This window comes from Branchiostoma lanceolatum, chromosome 11, assembly GCF_035083965.1.
Source record: "Branchiostoma lanceolatum isolate klBraLanc5 chromosome 11, klBraLanc5.hap2, whole genome shotgun sequence".
Taxonomy (NCBI): Eukaryota; Metazoa; Chordata; class Leptocardii; order Amphioxiformes; family Branchiostomatidae; genus Branchiostoma; species Branchiostoma lanceolatum.
The window spans coordinates 19,033,352-19,057,121 of NC_089732.1; the positions used below are offsets into that span (position 1 = coordinate 19,033,352).

General features: G+C 42.2%; 1 protein-coding gene across 2 annotated transcripts in view; it reads right to left on the reverse strand.

The window, feature by feature from the left end:
• Positions 1 to 315: 315 nt before the first annotated feature.
• The window catches only part of LOC136444409 (uncharacterized bromodomain-containing protein 10-like), a 29,412-nt gene continuing 5,957 nt past the window's right edge, over positions 316 to 23,770 (reverse strand). For both annotated transcript variants that reach the window (XM_066441952.1, XM_066441953.1), the window contains exons 5-10: positions 22,586 to 22,745; positions 20,643 to 20,778; positions 18,725 to 20,047; positions 17,416 to 17,558; positions 16,995 to 17,113; positions 316 to 4,170 (exon numbers count right to left, since the gene is read on the reverse strand). In XM_066441952.1, the coding sequence (XP_066298049.1) occupies positions 789 to 4,170; positions 16,995 to 17,113; positions 17,416 to 17,558; positions 18,725 to 20,047; positions 20,643 to 20,778; positions 22,586 to 22,745 (5,263 nt within the window). In that variant the 3' untranslated portion in view covers positions 316 to 788. The remainder of the gene's footprint in view (positions 4,171 to 16,994; positions 17,114 to 17,415; positions 17,559 to 18,724; positions 20,048 to 20,642; positions 20,779 to 22,585; positions 22,746 to 23,770) is intronic.

Here is a 23,770-nt window from a genome sequence, read left to right on the forward strand (position 1 = left end):
ATAGATACAGCAGCTCAGAAAAGGACAAGAAATAGCCATGCCTTTAAGTATCAGACTTTTCAACCTAGGATTGATGTGTTTAAAAATTCGTATTTTCCTAGAACGATCGTAGAGTGGAACTCGTTACAACCAAGTACAGTGGAAGCATCCTCATTAGATAGCTTTAAACAATGCATGCAGTTAGATATGCGGAGGTTAGACGTGACAGGTCGTTCGGTGTAATATAACCAGCTGCTGCCGCGCCGCGTGCCTGCGAAGCTGGTGTGTTACGCCGAATGGCGGTTATACCGGCTATATAGATACAGATACAGACATCTGGACAACTCGTTAGTTTTCATACTGAAGAGGGGTAAAAGTTGTACATCCTGGCACTTGAAGATAAGCATTTTTTTTGAAAAAACTATGACAAGCAGAATGGACTCTTCCTATATATATATATACTTGCTGGACAGTTGTCATTACAGTCCAACAACCACCATTGCAGCTAAACAACCTGAGAGATCTAGTTTTTTTCGGGAGAATACATTTCTCACTGGAAACGCTGCAGTATTTTTGAGGTAGCCTAGAATTTTTCAGTTGCTATTATTGCTTTCTACAGTGAATTGCTTAGCATCATAACAATTTTGTAATGATTAAAAAACAGCCTTCCTTGCTGATGAGCCCTTTAGAATATATTCTAGTGTTTCAAAGGATGTAGGTGCAAATCACTTAATATCATGTGACTACATTTATGTCAGAATCCTGATTGAAATGACTGATAAGACATGCTTGGATGTCTGTACTATATCTCATGCAGACTTTGATACTGATTGTGTATCCACATTGTTTTCAGGGGTTTGTGTTTTTGCTGCTCCAACGCACACAACATTGGGACTCATAATAGGTACACTCAAGGTACGTGACACGACTTGGGTAGCCGCTCCAGTGGATGGCTGTGGGTTTGTGGGTACTGAGGAAAAAGTGCTGGCCAGCTCCACACGACACACATGGGTAGTTCTGTTTGTGTCTAACACTACAGAGGAAGCTAACACATTCTGACCTCCAGGTGATATCCCGGTGCATGACACCGGTGCAGGTAAGGTAGGATTGGTAGTTCCAGTGGAAGTTAAGCTTATGGCACCTGCTTGAATTCCAGGCTGCCTTTGCCCCATCAAAGCGGTGTCTGTCAACACTTGACCTGATGACTTTGACTGACTCACATGTCCCTGAAGGTGTGATGTCACAGTTTGTTGCCCTGAGGGTGCACAGAAGACCCGAGAAGCTGTGTTTGAACAGCCCGGTACAGCTGTCTGTAGGCTGTTCACAGTGCCAGTTGGAATGATGACTTTCCCTCCAGGCTGCACCTGGACTGGTACTGCTATCATGGTCTTCACACCACCCTGGTTCAGCAGAAGCTGCACATAGTGCAACCCCCCTGCAGTGTGGACAGGCAGTCCCTGCAGTAGGGATGGGGAGATGGTCAGGGTAGGTTGTCTTCCAGCAGAATGATTAGCTGCAGTGTAATTTGCCAGTGAGGTACGAGTTTGAAGTGGCATAGCTGAACTGGAGGAATCCACCACTGGATGAGGGTACGCCAAGGGAGCTCCTTGTGGACTGCCAAGGAGTTTTGGGGCAGCCTCCAGACCTGGACTTACAGAGACATTTTGTATCTTAGAAGGTGGGACTTGTACGGTTTCTCTGACAGATGTTAAAACATTTTGTCCATGGATATTGTTGGCATTTGGCAGTACCTCTTTTTGCTTTGGCTCTTTTGCTAGTCCCACAGTTTTGCTTCCATCCCTCACAGCTAGGAGTGGTGCTACCTGCCTGGTTTGCATGCCTACAGATAGTTCTTGGATGGTTGTACTGGCATTGCTGATGGCGGATGTTACCGAGGTATTGTTTGTTTTCAAGTATGAAAACACTACCTTTTGCTGAGGCAAGGGCATTACTGCAGGGGTAGATTTGACAAAACTGACGGAGGCAGGCACTGCTGGATGGTGTGCCTGTGTTGGTTGTTTCATTATTTGCTGATGTGATCCATGGCTGACAAGTACAGCAGTTGGACTTTCAGGTACTGGCATTCCTCCCTGTTTAACCCGAGGTTGAAGCAACACTCCATTTGCAGTTACCAGACTGGAAGTTTGAAGAACTGGTCGCACTGGGGGATTGACTATCAGCTGGGGATGCAGCGATGGCTGGCTGACATGCCCCCTGGTGACTGACTTGAGAGGTGCTGTCACTGTTGTGGTGGCTGTACTGTTCGACAACTGAAGGTTTGGGTTCAAGTTCATAGCCTGAATAGAATGTTGTGAACCAGCAACATTTGATGAGCCACCTAAATCCTTCTGTGACATACTTTGCACTGGACTCAATACCATTGGGCTTAATTTAAAGTGCATGACTTGTGCTGGAGTATTAGTTGTAGCTAGGTTGCTGTGTGTCTGGGGAACTGTTTGTGTAACTTGGCCCTGAGTTTTGCCATGTACGGGGACAGACTTCAGCTGTACAAGCTGCAACCTTTGCTGAGACTGGGAAGTGCTGGGACTGACTAGAGGTGCTGGTTTTTCATGCTGTACCATTGGTGTCAATGTTGATGCATGGACAACCTTTGCACCTCCTGCAGCGAAGGGTGTTGTCAATGGGTACATCTTACCAGTTGGGATTCCTGTCTTAATAAACTGTGTTGCTGCAGGTATATTGTGTAAGTTGGTCTGATTCTGTGGTATGTCTGCAGAAACAATTTTCAAGCCTCTCTGTACCAGTTGTGCAGCTGCTGGCCTCAGTTGTAAAGTGGACTGAGCCTGGCTTATATTAGATAGCACCACTTTTGTTGCTTGTTTCTGCTGCTGAGCTGTGAGCTGTGGCACAGCTTTAGCCAACTGAGCAGCACCTGGACATACTTCTGACCCTGCCATAAATGATTTTGCAATTATTGGTGGCATCCTGGAATTCTGCTGAAGCACAGTAGGCTTCAGATGGGTGGAGACAACATTGACGTCACCTGCAGCAGCTGTGGAGGCTGTTCTTGGTACTGGGTGTAGATGACCCACAGCAGTGTGATGTTGTTGGGCAGATGTGGTAGATAACCCGGGGGTCACCTGAGTCTGAAGCCCTTTGCCAGAACTGTGAGGAAATGCCAAGTCTTCTTCAATTTTTGACTTCTTTACCACAAGATTAGAGTGCTGCTGCATGGTAAGTGTAGACGTAACATTTCCTTCCCAAGTTTCAGGGTGAATTTTAGCTCTACTCACTTGAGAGCCAACAAGACTACTGTTTCCTTTTGGCTTAGTTGTAATGAAGTTTGACAGGCTTGGGACTGTTTTGGAAACGGCAGTTGTTCCAGAGTTGGAGGTAGGTTGGAGTTGGAGGTACACCACATGCCCTTGCTCATTGACCTGCTGGAGTAAATATATAGGTTGACTTGAACCACTCGTTTGCAACTGGAGGATCTGAGGCACTTTGGAGCTTCCTTTGACCCCCTTTGCACCAGTCTGCTGCTCCGTAGACATGTGCAGGGCTGGCACCTTCGGAGGCGTGGCACCTGCTGGGTTGGAAGGTAGAATTTGCTGAACATGTTGACCTGTGACAGTAGGTATCTTGGGACAGAGAATTCTTATTCCCTCCTGTTGTGGCTGGATTATTGGCAGTGTATTGCTCTCCTTGTTTTGGTGGAGTTGGTATACCATCTGACTGGGTACCTTGTTAACAGTCACAGCTTTTTGTGCTGACTGTGGTGAGGCTATACTGCATTTGGTTTTCATAGACAGGAGGAGTTGTGCTGCTGTCTGGGGCTGGGACCCTGAGGCAGACAACTGGCCGGTGGAGCCTTTCAATGAGCCCCAAATGTTACTGGCTGCAGCTACTGGCTCCTTCACCATTGCTTCTCCCTTTACTGTCGGCTTAGTCTGTGTCTCTCTTGCAAATATTCTCTTTCTTGGTCGAAGTCTACCTAACTCTCCCTTAGTAACGACAGACCCTGTATGCTTGCTATCAATGGACCATTCCTCCTCAGAGTATGCCTCCTCTCCATCCACTTCCTCCTCATCTTCATTGGTACCTCCTTCCTCCTGCAGTTCCTCATCTTCTGCTTCCATCACTTCCTCTTCACTATCCCCCCATATGTCTATGACCTCCTCACTGCTGGGTGGTGTAGACTGGAAGTCTCGCCACTCACAAAGCAGTTTATTTCTGAAATAAAAGGAACGTTGACTCAGGCACACTGAAATCTTCCCTTACTTTAAGGTGAATACTAAGATTGGCTGAATACTACAATTGGCTAAACATGGCCTTCGTTTATTGATGAAGATGAAAAAATTAAAGAGAAATAATGAGCACTTGAAAAGAATAGTTAGACACTGCACACTGTCAGAGGATACTGCTAATATCTATTACTCTTAACATCATCTTAAATAATTTCTTCTCTTTTTTAAATATACAGTCAAACCTGTCTATAGCGGTCACTCAAGGGACTGGCCAAAACTGGCCGCTAAGAACAGGTGGCCGCTATGGAGAAAATGTTGATTAATTGACCACGAGTGACACATATTTTCAGTACCCACTGAGATACATTTATTCACCGTACAGTACACATGTAAACAGGTAAGGCACATTTTAGAAGTTCGATTGTTGTTCTTTTACTCGTAGTTAGATAAGAACAAAATACATGTTGCTCAGTTGTCACTTACTGTTCGTTTTCGACCGTTTTCAAACATAAAATCGTGGCGACAATTTTCCTCAGTCTCTTGTTGTGGCTTGTGTTGATCAGCATCTACCATTATGCTAATAGGGTACTCAGAAGAAGGTCGCTCTTTTGAGGGCTTTTTGTCTTTTCAGAAAATTGCAACAGCCCAAATTTTACATCATAGTAGTATTATACACATTCATTTTGAAGCTTTTGGTTTAGTAATTATCCTCAGTGATACTTTGCAGCAAAATAAATTTAGTATATTATACCTCCGTAACAGTGGTGTCTTCCGTTGACCTTTATGCTGCTACCTATCCAGTTTGTATCAGCGCCATTTTGAGAATTGCGCGAAACACGTTTTGAGCACAATTTGAATGAATTCCCGGTGAAAACGGAAATTGGGCCGGCATTCAAACATTTCACGAACTTACCGCATCAGGTACATGTGTGGGTTGTATTTTCCAAAAGGCTGCCGTAATATTTGTCCAGTCGAAATGCACAGAAATTGTCAATTTTACCACGATGTACAAACGCAAGCCATGTGAAGAAAACTATACTTGACTTCGCGTCAAACCATGGATTTTCTAACAAAGATAAAACATTCTGGTTTTCTTTATTATGATCCTATCCAGTTGAGGCCGCATAAATTTGATAACTGCGTGAAAAAATGAAGATTTTGAAGATTTTGCGGTGGCGATGCTGCTTCTACCGGCGCGCCGTGACCGTTATCGGCAGTGTCACTGAACTCGCGGGACCTAAAATCGTCTGGCCGCGACCGCGTTGGACAGGTGGCCGCTATAGCCTAATTCTTAATGCTTATGTCAATGGGAAAAATCCAAGGGACCGACAAAAAGTGACCACTATGGGCGGGTGGCCGCTATGCAAAGGTGACCGCTAATACAGGTTTGACTATATATGGTAACAGATTTAAAGAAAGGTGAATACAGCCTTCTCAACAGCAGAAATAAACTGGTGTTATTTTCTAAAAGACCACATTTTTATGAATACAAAATCAACTTACATTTGTAAAATTTCATCACAGATTTTAAAATCTGATAAAGAAGTAAACAATCAATAACGAGACCTTTCAAAGACAAAATACAAAATTTGAGGATTTACAGACTGTGACAAAGGATACGGACTGTGACTTACAGACTGTGATAAGTCGTGCTGATTATATTAGGTATTTGTGTATATCTTTTTGTAATTATCTATTATCTGTGTTTTCCGTGACACCCTCCCCACCAAACTGGACCTCTGGGAAGAATGGCTAAGGCCAACAGAGCATTTTTCCTGTCGAAATAAATTATTGATTGATTGATTGATTGATAATCCAGCAACTGAATGATGCCTGGACCATATAGACTCATAAGTGATGATGCAGCCATTCTTGGTATCTAAATATGGGTTCTAATTTGATAATTGCTAAAGATCTGGGTCCATCTTTGGTTCAAAGCAACAACAAAAATTAGCTAGGTTGATGAGGATGAAAATTGATGAACAACAATTCCTGCACACACCACAAATATTATTTCCAGGATCACCTTCAGATTCATTAACATCACCCTAATTTTTTCTGGGATCTGATGATCTTGAATGATGGGTGCCAATGGGATGACTACAAGAGATTACATGTAGTAGTAGTAGTAAACAGCCTCCACTTTAATTTGGGACTTCCAGTTTAATTTGGGACTTACCTCCCACATTTCAGTCATCTTAAACCCAAATGGCTTGATATCACATATGTGAGGTAAAAATGAGGTTAAGAATACGTAGCAGCTATTGATGACCCCCTGGGGATTAGCCAACTTCTGGGGAATTCTGGGGAATTCTGGCAATCTGAGCCAGAATTCCCCAGAATTCCAGGAATCGAAGCTGGAATTCTGGGGAATTCCGGGAATCTGAGCCAGAATTCCCCGGAATTCTGAGGAACTGGAGCCAGAATTTTACAGAAGTCTGGGAACGTGAACCATGGGATATGGAAATTTTGTTGATAGCACTCTATTAGAACCCGCTGTGGCACGCACAATTGGCCAGGCTAGATCGTAAGGGTCTGGAGCGGCTGCCGTTCGGCGCCAAAGTGACTTCAATACAACAATTGCCCCATGTGCAGCTGTACATTTTAAACCGTGAAGGACCCCTACTCTATTCGATAAGTGTGGTGGGTTCTTTAACGTGCCTGAGGTGTGGCTCTCCTCAAACAATCTGTCACATTGGTCAGAAAACGATTGGACAACGAGTCTACAAGCTTTAAAGTAAATGACATTATCAGCCGTAAAACACCCAGTGTTTGCTCGATCAGCACAAGATTTTGAGGGATTTCTGTGTCAGCCGATGGTCGCTGTGCACCGAAACTGGATTTAAACATCAGCCGGCCATCTTATTGATCACGGACTGCAAATTGGATTGAATAGGGTATTGAAAAGTCTTTAAAGGTGTCGCACAATCCAAGTGAACTGAGATAATTTGTTAATATCTATCGGGGACCTGGGGTATACAATTTACTTTTGGGAAGTGAGACTACATTGTTTTTGTTGTTTGATCTAAGGAATGGACAGATTTTACCACTATGTTAATGATAAATGTACCCGTATCATAATAAGCATGTTTAGTGTTATTAGATCAACAATACTCCATTGTAATTTTTCAGTCATTTTCCAAGAAAGTGTATTTTGATGCTTTATTCTGTTTACTAAAGAAATGGGAGAGTAGTCATATTGGCAAAGTCTTCAGTTAGCACCAGAATTGTAGTGCTAGATCATATATAGGAAGGGATTCACATTGCAGAAAATGTGCCATGAAAAGCTGAAAACTTCAATAATTCTCTAATCTCTTGTTCTTTACGTTATGTAAGCCTGTATCTTCACCCCAGATTTTTTAAAAGATCTTCTTATTTTTCTATTTTTCGCCCTGTCACTCCTTTTTTTTCCTGAAAAAAATCTAAGAAGCAACAAATAAAATTGTTGTGGACTTGTGATAGATCCACTCAGACTCGGCCTTATGATAGATAAACGTCCACTCGAGAGAGGCTGAGACTGATCTAGGAACAAATTTCAAAATTTGACTTTGCCAGAAAAGTGGCACTGTTGACACCTGAAAAAAAAATTGTACAGTTTAAAAGGCCTGCTTTAGGCTGGTGACAGTATACCGTCATGCGACGGTTGTCTTAATAGAGTTTGATCGACACACAGGCGGAAGCACAACGGGCCACTCGTGGCGCAGGATATTACCGTTGCACATGGCGGGAGAAGAGCCGCTTGTTTTCATCCTGCAGCCGTTCACATATTCAAAGTTTGGTACCCGCGTTTTTCCTGCTTACACGTCCAACAAAGAAGGAGATGAGGAAAATGTACAGCGACAGGCAATGCCCAGGCTTGAACCTGGCATTTGTCCTCGCCACGCTGGCGGTAGTGCAAGCCAGGCACGTTGATCGGGTCATACTCATAGGAGAACACCAAAGAAGCAGTCACTGGTGGCAGGCCATTGCACTTGCACTGTCTTGCAGCATTCAACAACTTTTAATGACAATGGCAAAAATGATTTAGAATAAAGAAAAACATTTTTCTATTACTAGTGAGGATTTATCAACATGTTATTAGCATTTGACCCATGACCTCCTATTACCGTCACCATGTCGGTTTCTCTTTAAACAGAGGAACTGTCATGCCCCCCGCTGAAGCGACACACAACCAGGTTGGAAGGTGGTGGACGTCAGCTTGTGGAAATACCGTTACATGACGCTTATTTCCTCTTTAGAAGAATGATCTCTACTCTTCCCTCTGTCCTCTTTTTTACTTTCTTTCTTTATATACCTCATAGCCTGTAGCTAAATAGTTGCAGTTCAGTCATGACCAGTACAATGTACAATGTACAAGATAGGAGGGGGCCTTGCACTTTCTGGAACAATGAGCTTTACCTGAGGTTTGCCATAAATTTGAAGCATGGAGCTTCATCATTCACGGTACATTGTACCATTCATTAGAATAGGGGAAGGATTTTGGTGCTAAGGACATTCAACATTTTTAGCTATCACTTGGCTATCATCAGGCTTGGGCAGGGGATAAAACATTCAGTGTCAGCTGACTAGTGGTACCAGTAGCTACAATTGTTGTTTCAGTGAACCACCTCTATTTATCTAAGGATAAGGAGGCTTGACTAATTAGCTTGTGACAAGGAGGCCCACATGTGTATTTGGTACAGTCTGTCTATTTACACCACATCTGAGCTGGGTCCTGAGGCTGGCCTGCTAAGGACCAGTATGTTGAAGGCGGAGCTTGCGAGGCCAAGCCAATCAACAAAAATGACCACGGAAACATTTTTCCACTATTGTAAGACATTTAGTATCCATTTTCCGAAAAAATTTTTTTGGCAATTTAAGTTAAAGGAGTATTTTCTCACTTTACACCTGCATATTACGATTTGCACTATGGCCGAAAGCTGTACAAAAAAAATTCAATTGGACGAAAATTGATGCGAGCGCGGATGTCATCCATATATAATTTGTTTTGTGTTCGTGCTTTCTTTTGCTGAACAGACAGCTAGACAATATTGCAGAATTGGTAACAGTCAATGCCATGGGCGTGCCACTCAAACATTTAATAACCTAACATTCTGATACTGCTAGAAGGTAGAAGGATAACTCTTTCAAAATCAATAATTTTTCAATGTATCTTGGAGGGGGAGCTGAATCCTATCACTTTTCTAATTCCGTTTTGTACTTTTTATTTGACTGTACAAATTTGAAAGTCACTGTACAAATTTGAAAGTCACTGTACTTTTTGTGTGTCACCAAAGCATGATTTGACCCAATTCTGCTCCTGCCACTGGTCAGTGCTTTTGCCTTACAGACTTTGTGATACCTTAAACCTCCATTTACATTCAATGTAAACCTAACCCTGTACATTTTTTTAGATATGACTACACCACAGAATATTATTGACCTTGTTCATAATGACTGAGTTTAGCAGTTTGAACTGAACTTTAGACATGCCAGACCTGACCTGAGAGATCCTGAGGGGTAGTGAAGCAAGCTTGAGAATTGATTAGTCAAGGCTCTACCTTGACTTGACTTGACTTGACTATTTGGGCTCCACAATAAGCTTACACTTATTAGAGTATGCAGTTACTTCAACTCACTGGGGGTACTCAATACCAGGTTGCCACATTTTAAACAGAGTATATAATATAAGTCTAGCTGGAACCAGAGTTCCTACCTGGCGGAATCAACTCTACTCTACTCTAGTGTTTACTAACTTGAGGCTATTAGCTGTGAAGATACCTTCTGAATCTCAGATGATTGCTTTATAATTATGATATTTGTTTCCCAATGTATTAATTTTTTTTTTTCAAGCTCTAAGTCCCAATGGATCATTTCACACTCACAACAACTGTTGTTTACCATTTCCAAGCTTTCTAGCTTGATTTGAAAATGTACAACAGTACGTGTACATGCCTATTTGTGTTACTGTATTGGCCTCATTTTAAGTGACTTGCTGTTCATTCATCTTGATATTCTAGATTAATTGTTTTGCAAAATTGTTTTCAAGTTTTATCCAATGAGTTTTCAATGCTTTGTAAAGGGTTCTTTACAACTCAAAAGTGTTCAGAGGTGCATCAACACACAGGGTACACTGTCCAGTGTGTGCCCAGGCTAAATTCCAACAAACCTCAGGGGAACCTGCACTTACCAGTCTGTGTGAGGGGGCAAGGGGTCAAGCTGTATCTTCTTTCTCCATGGCCTAGTTTCCATGGGAATCCCCTGTGATGGGAATCCAGTCCATTGGAAACATCTGAATGATGATCCTACTTTTTGTAAATGTTCAATTTGCAAATATTACTAAGCCATGTATGTAATAATTTACTTGCAAAATTGATGATCCCAATTCTTATCACTGTGAATAGGACATCGGATCAATTATATATGGACTTAGTAAGTGATCCGAAGTGAATCTATGAAGATTAAAATGTTCTTTCCATTCCTATATATATCATAAGAAATTGTGCTATAAGAAGTTTTCTGTACCATGAGCTAGCATATAGGCCATCCTACATGCAGCCAGGCATGTACCCTGAACTAAAGGGTGTACTGAGGTTTGATTGGACATGCTTGAACTGTGGGTGCCACTTAGGGCCTCTTTACACCTACGACATTTTAGAGTCGTGCGATCATCGTCGTGGGCGACGTCGCCGGCGACGGTATTTTTTGGCCGTCTAAAGACGATCAAAACAATCGTACGACGGCAATAAACGGGAAATCCTCGAAATGTCGTGCGACCACCTCGGACCCAGTCGCACGACGTTCAGCGGGGGGGCCTGTGGCTGTGTTTTTCTCGTCTAAAGAAGAATCGTCGCCGGCGACGGAAGTGGGTGATATGCTAATAAGCCTACAGCGTGCTGTTTCCTGTCCGGGAAGGAAAGTTTCTATCGTTTTCTTTGTAAATATGCATGCAGTTAGCAATGGAGACATATTTTTCTCATCCGAAACCGGTTATTCCGGCGCGACGCCCTGCTACCAGAGGCTACTTCTCTAGTAGGCCCCTATTCCTCGATCCCCGGGACATCCCCGGCGGCGGCCATGAACTCGGGTTAAATCCTGTCCGTCTCTGTACCAGCCTCAATCTCTTTCTTTGTTAAGCACCGTTCTCAACGTCTCATCTGCAGGGCAACAGTTGTTGCAAAGTCAGTAAAAGCTTCATCTTTTGACGAAAACAAGCGGTTCCCCCGCCATTTTGAATTTGAGCGCAAGAGTTCACTTTGAGTCACACGCACACATCAATGGAATTCTGCGCCGCGGGGGTCCCATGATATTTCCTGACCGTGTGTGTAAAGAAAACCGTCGCCTACGACGATGATCGTACGACCTTATAACATTGTAGGTCTAAAGTGCGCCTTAGCAGCCTCACCAGATGGTAGCCCTATACTGTAGAGGCACGTTTCTGGAAAAGACATTTGACTCTGGCCAGGCAGTTTCACAGAGAGCCCCTGGTAATCTCCAAACAGATGTGAGGGTTTGGTTCAGGCTCATTGTTTTTTCAAAAGTTCAAGTTAGTACGCTTTGCAAGTACGTATTGCACTTTCTTTTAAATTTGTCCACTCCGAGTTCACCCTACGGAAATGACTGTACTCTTTTTGTTGTGTGAGAAAAGCTTTTCTATCTTTTCCAGACAATTTCCAGCCTAAATACTTTTACAACAAATACAGCTGATTCATATAGGATACAAAGGCCTAGGGAGGGAGAGCTTTATAGCCAGGCAAGATATCTTGATGGTTGAATCTTTTAACCATAGAAAGTAGATTAGACAATTAAAGCTAGCTAACTGGAACTGTCAGTCCTGCTACATGTATCAGGGTAACTAAAAATAAAACACAATATATGCACTAGCCTAACTCTACTCTAATGACTAGGCAAAATAGTGGGCAAACTCGAGCCAACCGTACACACCCACACCGTATCTTCAGAAAGTAGCCGCATGTTCTAGTTTAGAACTTTATTCAAGCCCACATCCAGACTAGTTTCGCCTTTTCTGTGGCTTCCATGGTGGTAAAGGCTCAATGAGCAAGTACAATGTGTCCTGTCTAAGCCTTAGGTGCAAAGTGCCTGAAGCGGCTTAACCCATCACACTTCAGCAAAATTCAACGTAGTGCACTACAGCCCCCCAGTAACCAAGAAGGTGGGCCACAGATTAATTTTAAGCTTTCCAGATCCTGTTCTGCTTTCCCATTGGTCCTTTTCCATATTTGGAGGGAAACTTAGTGCAGGGATTGTATGCAAAAGGACTCAACGCTTAAAAGCCCCGTTCATGATACAAAAATCAAAACGATTTGATTCGTTTTGGCTAAAATCAGATCTGAAACAGTTTACATTTTGCGTTTACGATACAAACTTACACCCACGCTCAGAAAGGTTTACATCAAATCTCATTTATGCAAAGTCTGTTGTGATCCCGCACCGCCTCAAATTGGTGACCGTAACATTACATTTTACGATTCAAAAACGCGGCCAAAACATCCAATCGCCAGCTTAAACTTTCACTTTTCCAAGCTAACCAAGAGTTGTACGTTAGTTGTCTTCTATAGGCACTGCCCTGTTGAAGCTGTATTCCTTCATGGCCTGAAATGTCTTCGTACACCTGGTTCTGATATACGCCATCAAGTTTCCTCTGGATCTCCTGATTTCCCAGAATATCAAGACTCCCAGGTTTCCTTAGTCAACCATATAAGAACTCGAGTTGGAGGTCAAAACAAGATTATATAAAAACATGCAACCAAAATATCCAATTTACCTTGCTCACCAAGAGTCACAGATGCCGTCAACGATGAGCCCACGTACCCGGAGTACGATGTCATAAACACAGAGGCAAAACATTTTCATGGCACTTTTGCGTTCATGATGACAATTCCCCGAAATCGTTTTATTCTGAAACGTTGCAGACTATCTCGGGTGGAAGTTCAGAATAAAATGCAAGAAAACTGAAATGGTTTGAACTGTTTTACTTTTTGAATCATGAACAGGGCGAACCATTTCACTTCTTGAATCATGAACGGGGCTTAATTAGAGTGATGCTATGTCCCCACTTTTTTTCTTCTTCTATCTCATAAGAGAGGAGTAGCAGCCTTGGCATCCACCTAGGCCCTCAACAAATTTATCCAACAAAGTTTTCAGTCTATTAAATTTTCCCCGGGAGCACTCTCCTTGGTTAATTCCCTTCTCTAGCAAGCTTCCCATTTCCCTTCAGTTCTATTTGATTCCCAAAGTTGACAATACACTCACACCACACCCACTATCTGAAGCCTACACTTATAGGTCACAAGAATACAATAGACTTAGAAATTATTAATCTAATACAGTTTCAGTTTGTCTGGGCCCAAAGATAATGGCCAAGGAGAGATGGAAGGGAGAATTTGGCTGGTGGAAAAAGCTAAAAAATCAAATTGATGGCATTCACGTCCTCCTTTTAGCTGAGAAAAAGATAACTTTGTGTCAACATACCAGGATGTGTAAGATTGGTCAAAGGTCATTCTAATTTTCAACTGGCTACATGGCACTCGGAAGATAGCAAAGAAACAATGAAAAGTCAATCCAAATTGTTCAGTATAGACTATCATTGATTGCTGATGTACAACTACAGCTTGGCTTGGAAGGGTAGGGGATTAAGACCTAACTGTTGTAAATCCACAGTGGGATAGAGAGAAAAAGTACAATGTAACGTTAAAATTCCAATCCTTAGTTCTTCACTCTGATTTCTGATATCTGGGCACCTGATCTGTACATGTACACTACATGTACCCACAAGGGATTAGCCACTTGGTCCAGACTGTCCCTGGCAAAGGAAAGGTGACCAAAAGGTCAACCAGATGTTATCCCAGGCCTAGGATCAGTTGTTTTCAGTCCCTCAGAAATAATTCCTTTCTTAGCCTATACTTTGAAAACATGCTGTGTTTTAGGCAGATGATCACAAATGTCCCAAGTCCAGTAATCTACAGTTTCATGAGAAGCCTTAAAGTAGTCAACTGCAAGTACATTACATATAAAATGTTATTATACTAGTTCTTGTAGATGAATAACATAGATGCTATGTTTTATACTGACTCTGGCCATTGTTAAGTCCTGATCTGTCATGCCTAATCTTATGGAATGAAAAGTGTCCCCTAACAGCATGTGTAACTCAGGTCTACATGTGGCTACTGGTTTCTCCTGTCAGCCAGTCCAGAGGGCCTGGTGGGATTGCCTTATCATAACAAACTGGGGTGAGAGGGCCTCCAAAGGATTAGCAAGGTACACACTGTAATCTAGCATATAATTGAGACAAATGAAATTTGTCATGCATGTACATGCAGCCTCCTGGAAATGCTTCTTCCTTCCAGTCAGACTTGCAGAATTCAAGTATTTTTAACAACCACAGGGCAGGGTGTCTTTCAAATTTGAAACTGAAATGATGTTTGGACAAATCCATAGTCCTTTTCACATGCCCAAACATTACACTGTTTAATTGATACAGAAACAATCATCATGCAGAATCTGTGTCAGTTCTGTATGATAGTATAACTGGCCTTTGTGTGGCAACAGCTGCAGCAGGCTGGTTACATAACTCCGCCGATAACCAAGGCTGTCACACCTTACTGTTGCACATCTACAGTAGCTGCATATGAACTTGTGTTAAGTTAAAACAACTATAGCTGTCCACTTAAAACTACTCTATAGCTATGTATCAGGTTCCAATAAACTACAAAGAGAAAGAGTCTGACTAGTAGTCTTAAAGCTTCTTCCACCTAAATGTACTTGAATCTGTAGAACTGTCATCTGTCCCCTCACTCTGGTAAATGACTACCGGTAGTCCATCACCCGACTATCACCGTGAAGAGTAAATGACACATTACATACATGTACTACCAACTTGAAAGCTCCATTCAATTCCTCATGACACTGGTGTTTTGACAGACAAAAATGTCAAATTTACACAATTTTTATCAGGTTGTCAACAGTGCCACAGAATGTTTGCAAAAATAAGACTGATTAAACTCTTTAAAATCTTCCTCAATGCAATGCAGAAAATAGCATATAGCAAATGGATTTCATAAGGCCACTCCAATCTAAATTGTTGGTTCTTGGAAATTTAATAATAAAGATACTGTATATGATGCAGACATCGCAAAAGCAGAGGAAAAAAGGAAAAGTTAAATATGACTGTATTCACTCTATTGAATTAAGTGCACCAAGGCCTGGTCCTCAGGTTTTAATATGTCTTTTCCAGTTAAGCTTTTTTTTTTTAGATCCAAGAATCAACAAATTTAATTGGTATGGCCTAAATTGTAAGAGAGCATGCCTCAAGACCCCCAAGATTCATTGCCTCTTAGGCAACTAACAAGGAGCTAATCCATTATTTGTGGCATTATGCAGCGCAATCGGTATGGTGTTTCGCGTACAGCCGAGAGGTCCCGGGTTCGAAACCACCGATATGTCCCAATGTTGTGCCCTTAGGAAAGACTTCATTCAGGTGTAAATGAGTACATGTACCTAGCTTCAGTTAGGGACGTTCCTCGGAAAGGACGTTAAATGAAGGTCAATTTTTTTAGGAGAGCCACACCTCGGGCACGTTAAAGAACCCACCACACTTATCGAATAGAGTAGGGGTCCTTCACGGTGTAAGTGGTTTTAAATCTAAAGTTCTATGGCTGCACATGGGGCAATTGTTGTATTGAAGTCACTTTGGCGCCGAATGGCAGTTGCTCCAGACCTTTACGATCTAGCCTCGCCAATTGTGCGTGCCACAGCGGGTTCTAATAGAGTGCTATCAACAAAATTTCCATATCCCATGGTTCACGTTCCCAGACTTCTGTAAAATTCTGGCTCCAGTTCCTCAGAATTCCGGGGAATTCTGGCTCAGATTCCCGGAATTCCCCAGAATTCCAGCTTCGATTCATGGAATTCTGGGGAATTCTGGCTCAGATTGCCGGAATTCCCCAGAATTCTCCAGAAGTTGGCTAATCCCCAGGGGGTCATCAATAGCTGCTACGTATTCTTAACCTCACTTTTACCTCACATATGTGATATCAAGCCATTTGGGTTTAAGATGACTGAAATGTGGGAGGTAAGTCCCAAATTAAACTGGAAGTCCCAAATTAAAGTGGAGGCTGTTAGTAGTATCCAGTATTTGATTATACTGCTGCCAGGGTCCCTGACACACGGGTGGGCAGCAGCTGGCTAGTCTTTCGAAGGAACGTAAAATGGTGGTCCCGTGTTCAGGGAGGTGCCAAAGGGGACGGGCACGCAACCCCTCCCTTTAGAAATATACCCTGATACTGAAACAGCCAGGAAACTTAACATCAATTTTTTGCCCAAAGCAAGGGGAAAATGAAAGCTGTAAATTGACCAAGTATCCAAAAACACATTGCAAAAAGAAAGTTCTTTGCAGTCACAACCAGTATATAATCACCTGCTGAAGTAGAACCAGTCAGTATTGACAGATGGTCACTGACTGGTACAGTGCTGTCTATTGTTCCACTGCCTCTTCATGTTTGTTTAGACCCCAAATTATAAGTAGTGCCTAGTGGCACATACATGTAAGGTAGCAAGTTTCCTGGCTGTTTCAGTAGCAGGGTATATTTCTAAAGGATGGGGTTGCGTGCCCGTCCCCTTTGGCACCTCCCTGAACACGGGACCACCATTTAACTTCCCCTCCAAAGACAGTGCAGCCCCAACAGAGATAGCCTGATCGTGGGACTTGAACCCAGTTACCAACTAATCGGAAAGAGGAAGTCAACTGTGAGACTGCTGCCAGTTGAGTCAAAAGGACATCATGTACACAGAGTTCAGTATTAAAACACCCACCTGGCCTTTGTCCGAGCCTTGACCAGTTTCTGCTCCCATGGCTCCAGCTCGGTCAGCAGGTTCAGCAGGACCTGGTGCAGATCCACCACACAGCGCTTACGATGGGCCGACTTTCCTAACTGTAGAAAATGGTCAAAAGCCACAAAACACAAAAACTACATGACTGAGTGTATGACAACCGTGCTTGTAGATCAGGGTATTCGCTAGTGGGCGTCAAAGTCCAGGCAACCAGAGTATGCCCAACACTGGAAAGGCAAAGAAATCTTTATTTGCAGCTGGACACCTAGAGGACGCCCTGTTTCCCTGGTAATGACATACACGTGGCTATGGATGTATGAAAACTAAGTCTAACCAAGTCTGGACAACTTCTGAACATTGAATTGATGCCACAATTTACAAGATGTAGAACTGCCAAACAAACCTTGTTGCATTTCAGGATATCCTCAGCATTCGGCTGTGCAAATTGGGCAATCAAATTCCTAAGGTCCTCGACACTCTCACAGGCTGTCACAAACTCAGGGCCTTCCTCCAGCTCTGCACTCCACTCCACACAGATGGTCTTGTCTGTTACAAGCATGTGTGGTCAACAATATCACAAAGTAGGCAGATAGAATGTGTTACAATATTCTGAACATTGAATTTACAAAATGTAGGATACTACAAGTGGGCAGGATCACGAATCGGGATTCACCCACAGGTTCCTGATTTGCGAATCCTGCTATGAAAAGGGTCAGATTCAGACCGGTCACACTGAACAGGATCAATCCCCAAAAATTACTCCTGATTCGGGAATCCTGGTATGAATGGGATCAAAGACCCACCACATTATTCCATCAATCATCAGATCCCTGCTAGGTTCCCAATTTGAACACTGGCTACCGAGTAGAAGATCCGAAATCTCGGGTAGATGCACACGTAATGGGCACAAACTGAACATTCCTAGGGCAAATACACTGAGATTCAGTAACTCGCCAATACCGTACCTCACGAAACTGCTTAACCAGTATGGTTACTGAATCTTGGTGTGTTTGCCTTGGGAGTGTTCAGTTCAGTAATAGGTTACTAGTAACGTTATATTTTTCTGCACCATATTTGCGAATGATTTGCGGAATGTTGCTAATTTTGTTGGAGAAACAATATTGTCTAGAAAGTGTTTTATGTACCGGATTTTATATATGAATATGATTATATGTACGCCGACAGCAGAGTAAATTGTAAACGTACTGTACATTGGTCTTTTAATTCAGTGTATGTAAACTGCGAAAAGCCAATAAAGTACATCTTACATCTTACAGTTCACAACAAAATTACAAGGTGTACATGTAATATTCATGAATCATACCCCTCATACTCACAGCTTTCATTTATTTTGTTTTGTGAGAAATTGCTTTGTTCTTCTTTAAGCTACTGGAGGCCAACACTTTTTTGCCTTAATCTCTTGTTACAATAATGTCAATCCCTGTCCTTATTAATGTTGTTTCCATCAAGTCTATTGTATTACCACAATGATGTATGTTTCAAAAGCCCATATACCTGCAATTAGCCTTCAAACATGAACTTGCAAATAAACTTTCACTAATTTTACAACTGACATCTATATGACTTACAAAATTATCCAAATTCTGCTGTACTACATTTCATTCTCAATAAAAACACCTAAAAAAATCAAATCTAAATAGTAATACAGGTTGCCCTGGTATGATTGATTTGATTGATTTAAATGATCTCACCTTTTGTTCTTTTCTTTTTCCTTTTCTTCTTGCATGATGAGACCTTTCCTTCGCCAGCATCAGCCTTGTTGTCCCTGAGTTTCCTGGGTTTCTGCCGGGGGTCTGGGGTGGTGTACATCTCCACCTGCTGTTTCTGCCGCTTGGACCGCCTGGGTGACATCAGTGCTTCCATCCCAGGACTTGCACTGTCCCGGTTGTTTGAGAATACAGCCCTCTTTCTTTTGGACACCCTGTGCATTTTGTCATTGTCTTTTGAAGGCGACAATTTCTTTGTTGAGTTACTGTCTCTGTTGACTGAGGAATGCTTCCTTTTCTTCACTCTTGTTTCCCTTTCAGTCACATCCTCCTGTAATAGTTTACTGTCACCACTTTCATGAAGACATTGCTCAGCCGGTGGCTCTTCCACAGGGGTTTCTTCACTGCTGACTTTGCTGCATTCTTGGCTTGAGTCTAGACCACTTGCTGTTGATTTGGATGGTGACTGTGTGTGATCTTCGACAGTCTCCTCTTGGGTGTCAGCTATTTGATGAAAGGCAGCATCCCCCTGCCCCTTTTCTCTGTTTGTGGACTCGGAATGGTTTGATGACTGAAGATTTTGGAGACCTTCATCTTCATTGTTCCTGTCCTTACTAACCTTGATGTCTTTGTTTGGATCGATTTCTGCACTTTTTTGTCTCTTGTCCCCTTCGACCTCTGTATTGACTGGATTTGGCAGGCCAGTCTTCAACTGAAGGTTCTTTTTAGTTTTCTTCTCAGTCTTCTGCAAGCGAGGAATTGGCAGCGGCCGTTGTTTGTAGATCCGCAGGTCTGCCCCACAGAATTGTGGGAAGTGAAGATAGGCACACCCATCCGCTTCGTACCCCAGAATGACCTCTCTTTGCTCGAACACAGGCAACCTGTCAACCGTTTCCTGGATCTCAACTTCACTCCAGTACACGTTGTCGCACAGAGACTTCAGGATCCAAACTCGCTGTCTAAAAGGCAACTCATGATACTGTTTATCTACGAGAGGATTTCTCTCCCCAAGTTCCTGAAAGAACTCCCGTGTGATACCTATAAAATCAGCTGCATCCTCGTAGGTGTCTTGCTCATCAAGTATGTCGTACCATTCCTGTAATCTTTCCTGTAGTTTTTTGTTCCATATACAGTAAGGCATGTATGGCTTCTTGGACAGTTTTGTGCGCTGGTGTGGGGTGCTGAGGAGGTAAGAAAACACCATGGCGAGTGTGGAGCTTGCCTGAGGCATGGCCAAACCACGCTCCAACTCATAGAATACAACCTCTGGGATGTTCAGAATCTGCTGAGCCAGGCATAGGAAGTGGCCTGTGGAGAAAAGTTACAACTGTGAAAATGGGATATAAAACAGCTAGTCAAATTTAAGTGCTTATGCCACCAATGATACTAAAATACAGCAGCTCCTGATGACAAAAATTTCAACCAAAATGAATGTTACTCAATGAACAGGGATGTTTGTACAAAATATACACCCTTCTGATGTTAGTGAACACTGAATCTTACAAAATCATACAGTTCTTGATTCCTGCCGCCAAAAGGTAATCAGTTAAAATCTGTCTGTGATGACACGAGAAGCATGGCGGCCGATTCGGAACATGGCAATGTGACTCACGAAAAACGTTCTGTTTAGAAGTAAACAATATGAACTTGCAGTGATCATTGTGATGATTATGCACTATTTACACCTAAAAGAACGTTTCCCGCCTTTTGTCACAAGCTGATGGCACGTACATGGCTGCGGAAATCGCATTCCTCACATAAACACCTCCAATTTCTTACACTGCTGTCAATCACCCTGTAGTGCAAAGTTGCACATACATGTAGGTCAGCAACTGTACTGCCCTGTAAACAGTTACTCATCAATGTACATTGTATCACTAACAGAGTATTCTAGACCTCATACCAATGGCTGGTATTTCCCAAAGTTCCTTGAGATGGGTCTCTTCTAGCAGTTTGTTTTCCCAATCAATGATCTCCTGCTGCTGTTTCTGCCACTCCTCCCTTTTCTCCAGCTCACGCAGCCGACGTTCCTCCTTCTCCTGAAAACAAAACAGCTTGATGACATGTACATGAGACATCACTAACATTCTCCGTAGTGGACATCAGTAGTTTCTCTTTCCTGGTTTACATAAACAAGTCTGGTCTTAGGTAACACCATAATTATGAATGCTGTATTCAGAATCTCTGCTTCTGACCACTTGTTGTAGTTCAGTTTTGTCTGCCTTGAACACTACTGGAAAGGGTTACATACATGTATGCATCCTTTGGAGGTGACATGAAGCTGGCACTCCAATGTTTAAGGCGAGCCGCAGCTCCAGCTCATTGACGGACCCGCTACACCTAACAACATCAAAGTAGCTGAACCCCGGACCTGAACTTGACTTGTAAAAATGCTTAGGTTCAAGTGCAAAAAAACTTTAACGTCTGGAAACAAGTCCAGACTTACAAAAAAATATCTCACACTTATATTCTCCATTTTGTTCTAAACCATCTTTAACCTTCCGTGAAATTTGCGCTGGAAAAAGACAAAAACAGCAAGTTTATGACTGTGTTTTTGTGTTTACTACTGACTGTATATAATTTGGCATGTAAAGTTTTTAAATTGCACGTAAAATTTATGCCAATATGCAATTTCATATGTATTTCTAGCACACATATGCCATGGGTTCAGGTCTGGACTAATAAGTCTGATCCTGAACCTAAACCTCTGGACCTGAATCCGGACCTTAACCTGAGTTTAGGTACACAGCACTATCACTAGTATCAGGCAATGCAGTTAACAGCTGAACTGGGGAGCAGTTCTTTGAAATCATAATGAATAGTCATACTTAAATCTGTGTAAAAGAAAGAAGTCCAAGTCCAAGTTCACTTGGGACATTCCCCAAGTCTACTAATTGACATGCATTATGTAGTTATAATATAAGGGTTGTGAGTGCATTATTGAGCATTTGTTGTTTGGTGCACCACAATTAGACCATAGTCAGGGCTGGAAATACATTTTTGGGTCAACTTGCACACTTTGGTGCAGATGAAAAAAAATCACTTAAAAACTTACTATCTTGGACTTAATGTCGTACTCTAATTCATATCTATAGATATAGTCAGTACTACACATAAAGCTCCAAAAACAGTATAATATTTCAACTAGGGGTGGGCATTATTTTGGTTTGATCGGGTTCAAGTCCAGGTTCAGGCTCAGGTCCGGACCTCATACTGTAAGTACATGTAGTACGATGCCCCTTTTTCGGAAGGTTCAAGGCCACCTAAGTGTGTCTCAAACTGGTTAAAATGGATTGAATACAAGTTTAAAAGGAATACAAAATGTTGCTTGGTTCATCATTAACTGTGTAATTTGTTTGAGCACCAATTCTTCAGCTAGAGTGAAAATTACGTGAGTAATACTAAAAGTGGATTTGTGGTAACTTGCACCAGTGTGCAGGTCTTTTTCAAAATAGTGCACGGCTCCAATTTTACGTGTGCAAACTTGCACATGCAAGTGGTATTTCGAGCCCTGCAAATACGTACAGAATAGAGTAAAGCAAAGCATAAATCAGCACAATGATCTCCACAGTAAATAAAATAAGTGGTATGGCCTCATGTCACAGTCATTTGGACTAAACTAATAAAGTCTATCATGCAAGGAACCGTCCTGGGAGGAAGAAAGAGGTACATGTATAATGGAAAAGATGGGAGGATAATATGGGAGAATGGACAGGCATGCAACAGTAAGAACAGCAGAAGGGTGGAGAAGACTGGTTGCCAGATCTTCTGTGGTGCCCCAACAGTAAAATAGTTTGACTAAGGGATACAATGTAGATGAGATGTCTGCGAGCCTGCTGAACATACCTGTGCCTCTATCTCCCTGCGGATGTAGGTGAGTATGACAGAACCAGTCTGGTCGTGAGTAGTCTGCAGACTTCTCACCACAGAGCGACGTTTAGACTGTGGGTCCTCCCCATACTTCCCTCCTGAGGTCATGTGTAATGTTGTCTTCTCCCGCAGGGTCCTGGAAAGTTAGCAACAGTTTTCACACAGGTGCTGTGTACTTGAAAAATTTTCAGAATCAGTTACAAGTACAACATTTGAGTAACATAAGAGTTCGGAGACCTCAAATCTCCATGAAATATATATTATTATGCAAATGAGGCCTACTTGTACATTTGCATAATCTATATTCAACTATGTTCACTGTCACATGACTTCCAAATGCCACAAGTATGACATGCCAGTTATCTACCAATATTGAATTACAGTATTTTCTCATTACTAATGCAAATTAGGTCTTCATTTGCATAACTTTTATTTATCAATGTCCCTTTATTTCTCAGTTACAACATATGTTGCATTTTTTAACTGTCGTACCATTGAATGGAGTGGGTTTATAAAATGCCCCGGGCCCGTAATTATGCAAATTAGATTCTGATTCGCATTATCACCATTTCAAGTAACACTTAAGCTATCCACATAATAGAAAGTTAACAAGTATACAGGTTTGGTAGTGTACCCCTTTGTGGTTTGACCACCAGCTGTTGGGACCTGGGGAATTCTTGTCCCAAATTTGAAACTAACAGGTGTGAGTTACCATAACATGCCTAGAATGGAAGTATAGATTTTCCTCATTACTTATGCAAATTCAGTCCCAATTTGCATAATTTGCAATTCATTGTGTACATTGTGTAAGTCTAAGCTAGCTGCATAGTAAACAAGCTACCTGCATACCAAATATCATGGAAATCCAACATTCCTCTGTTCAGTTATTCTCCTTAGAAGATTTTCACAATAACGCCCCTGCAGTTCCAGAACAAGCTGCTAGGGGGCCCAAACCTACACCACTTCTTCATTACATCACAAGCTATCTGCCACCAAAAAATCAAGACCATAGCATGTCCAAGTCAAAAAATCAAGTTCTGCTGCAGTACCAAGGTCACATACCAGGGGGCCCAAAATCGACCTTGAATTTTGGCTTCACAACACCTGCCCACATACCAAATATCATCGTAATCCATCCAGGGGTTCTTGAGTTATGCTGCT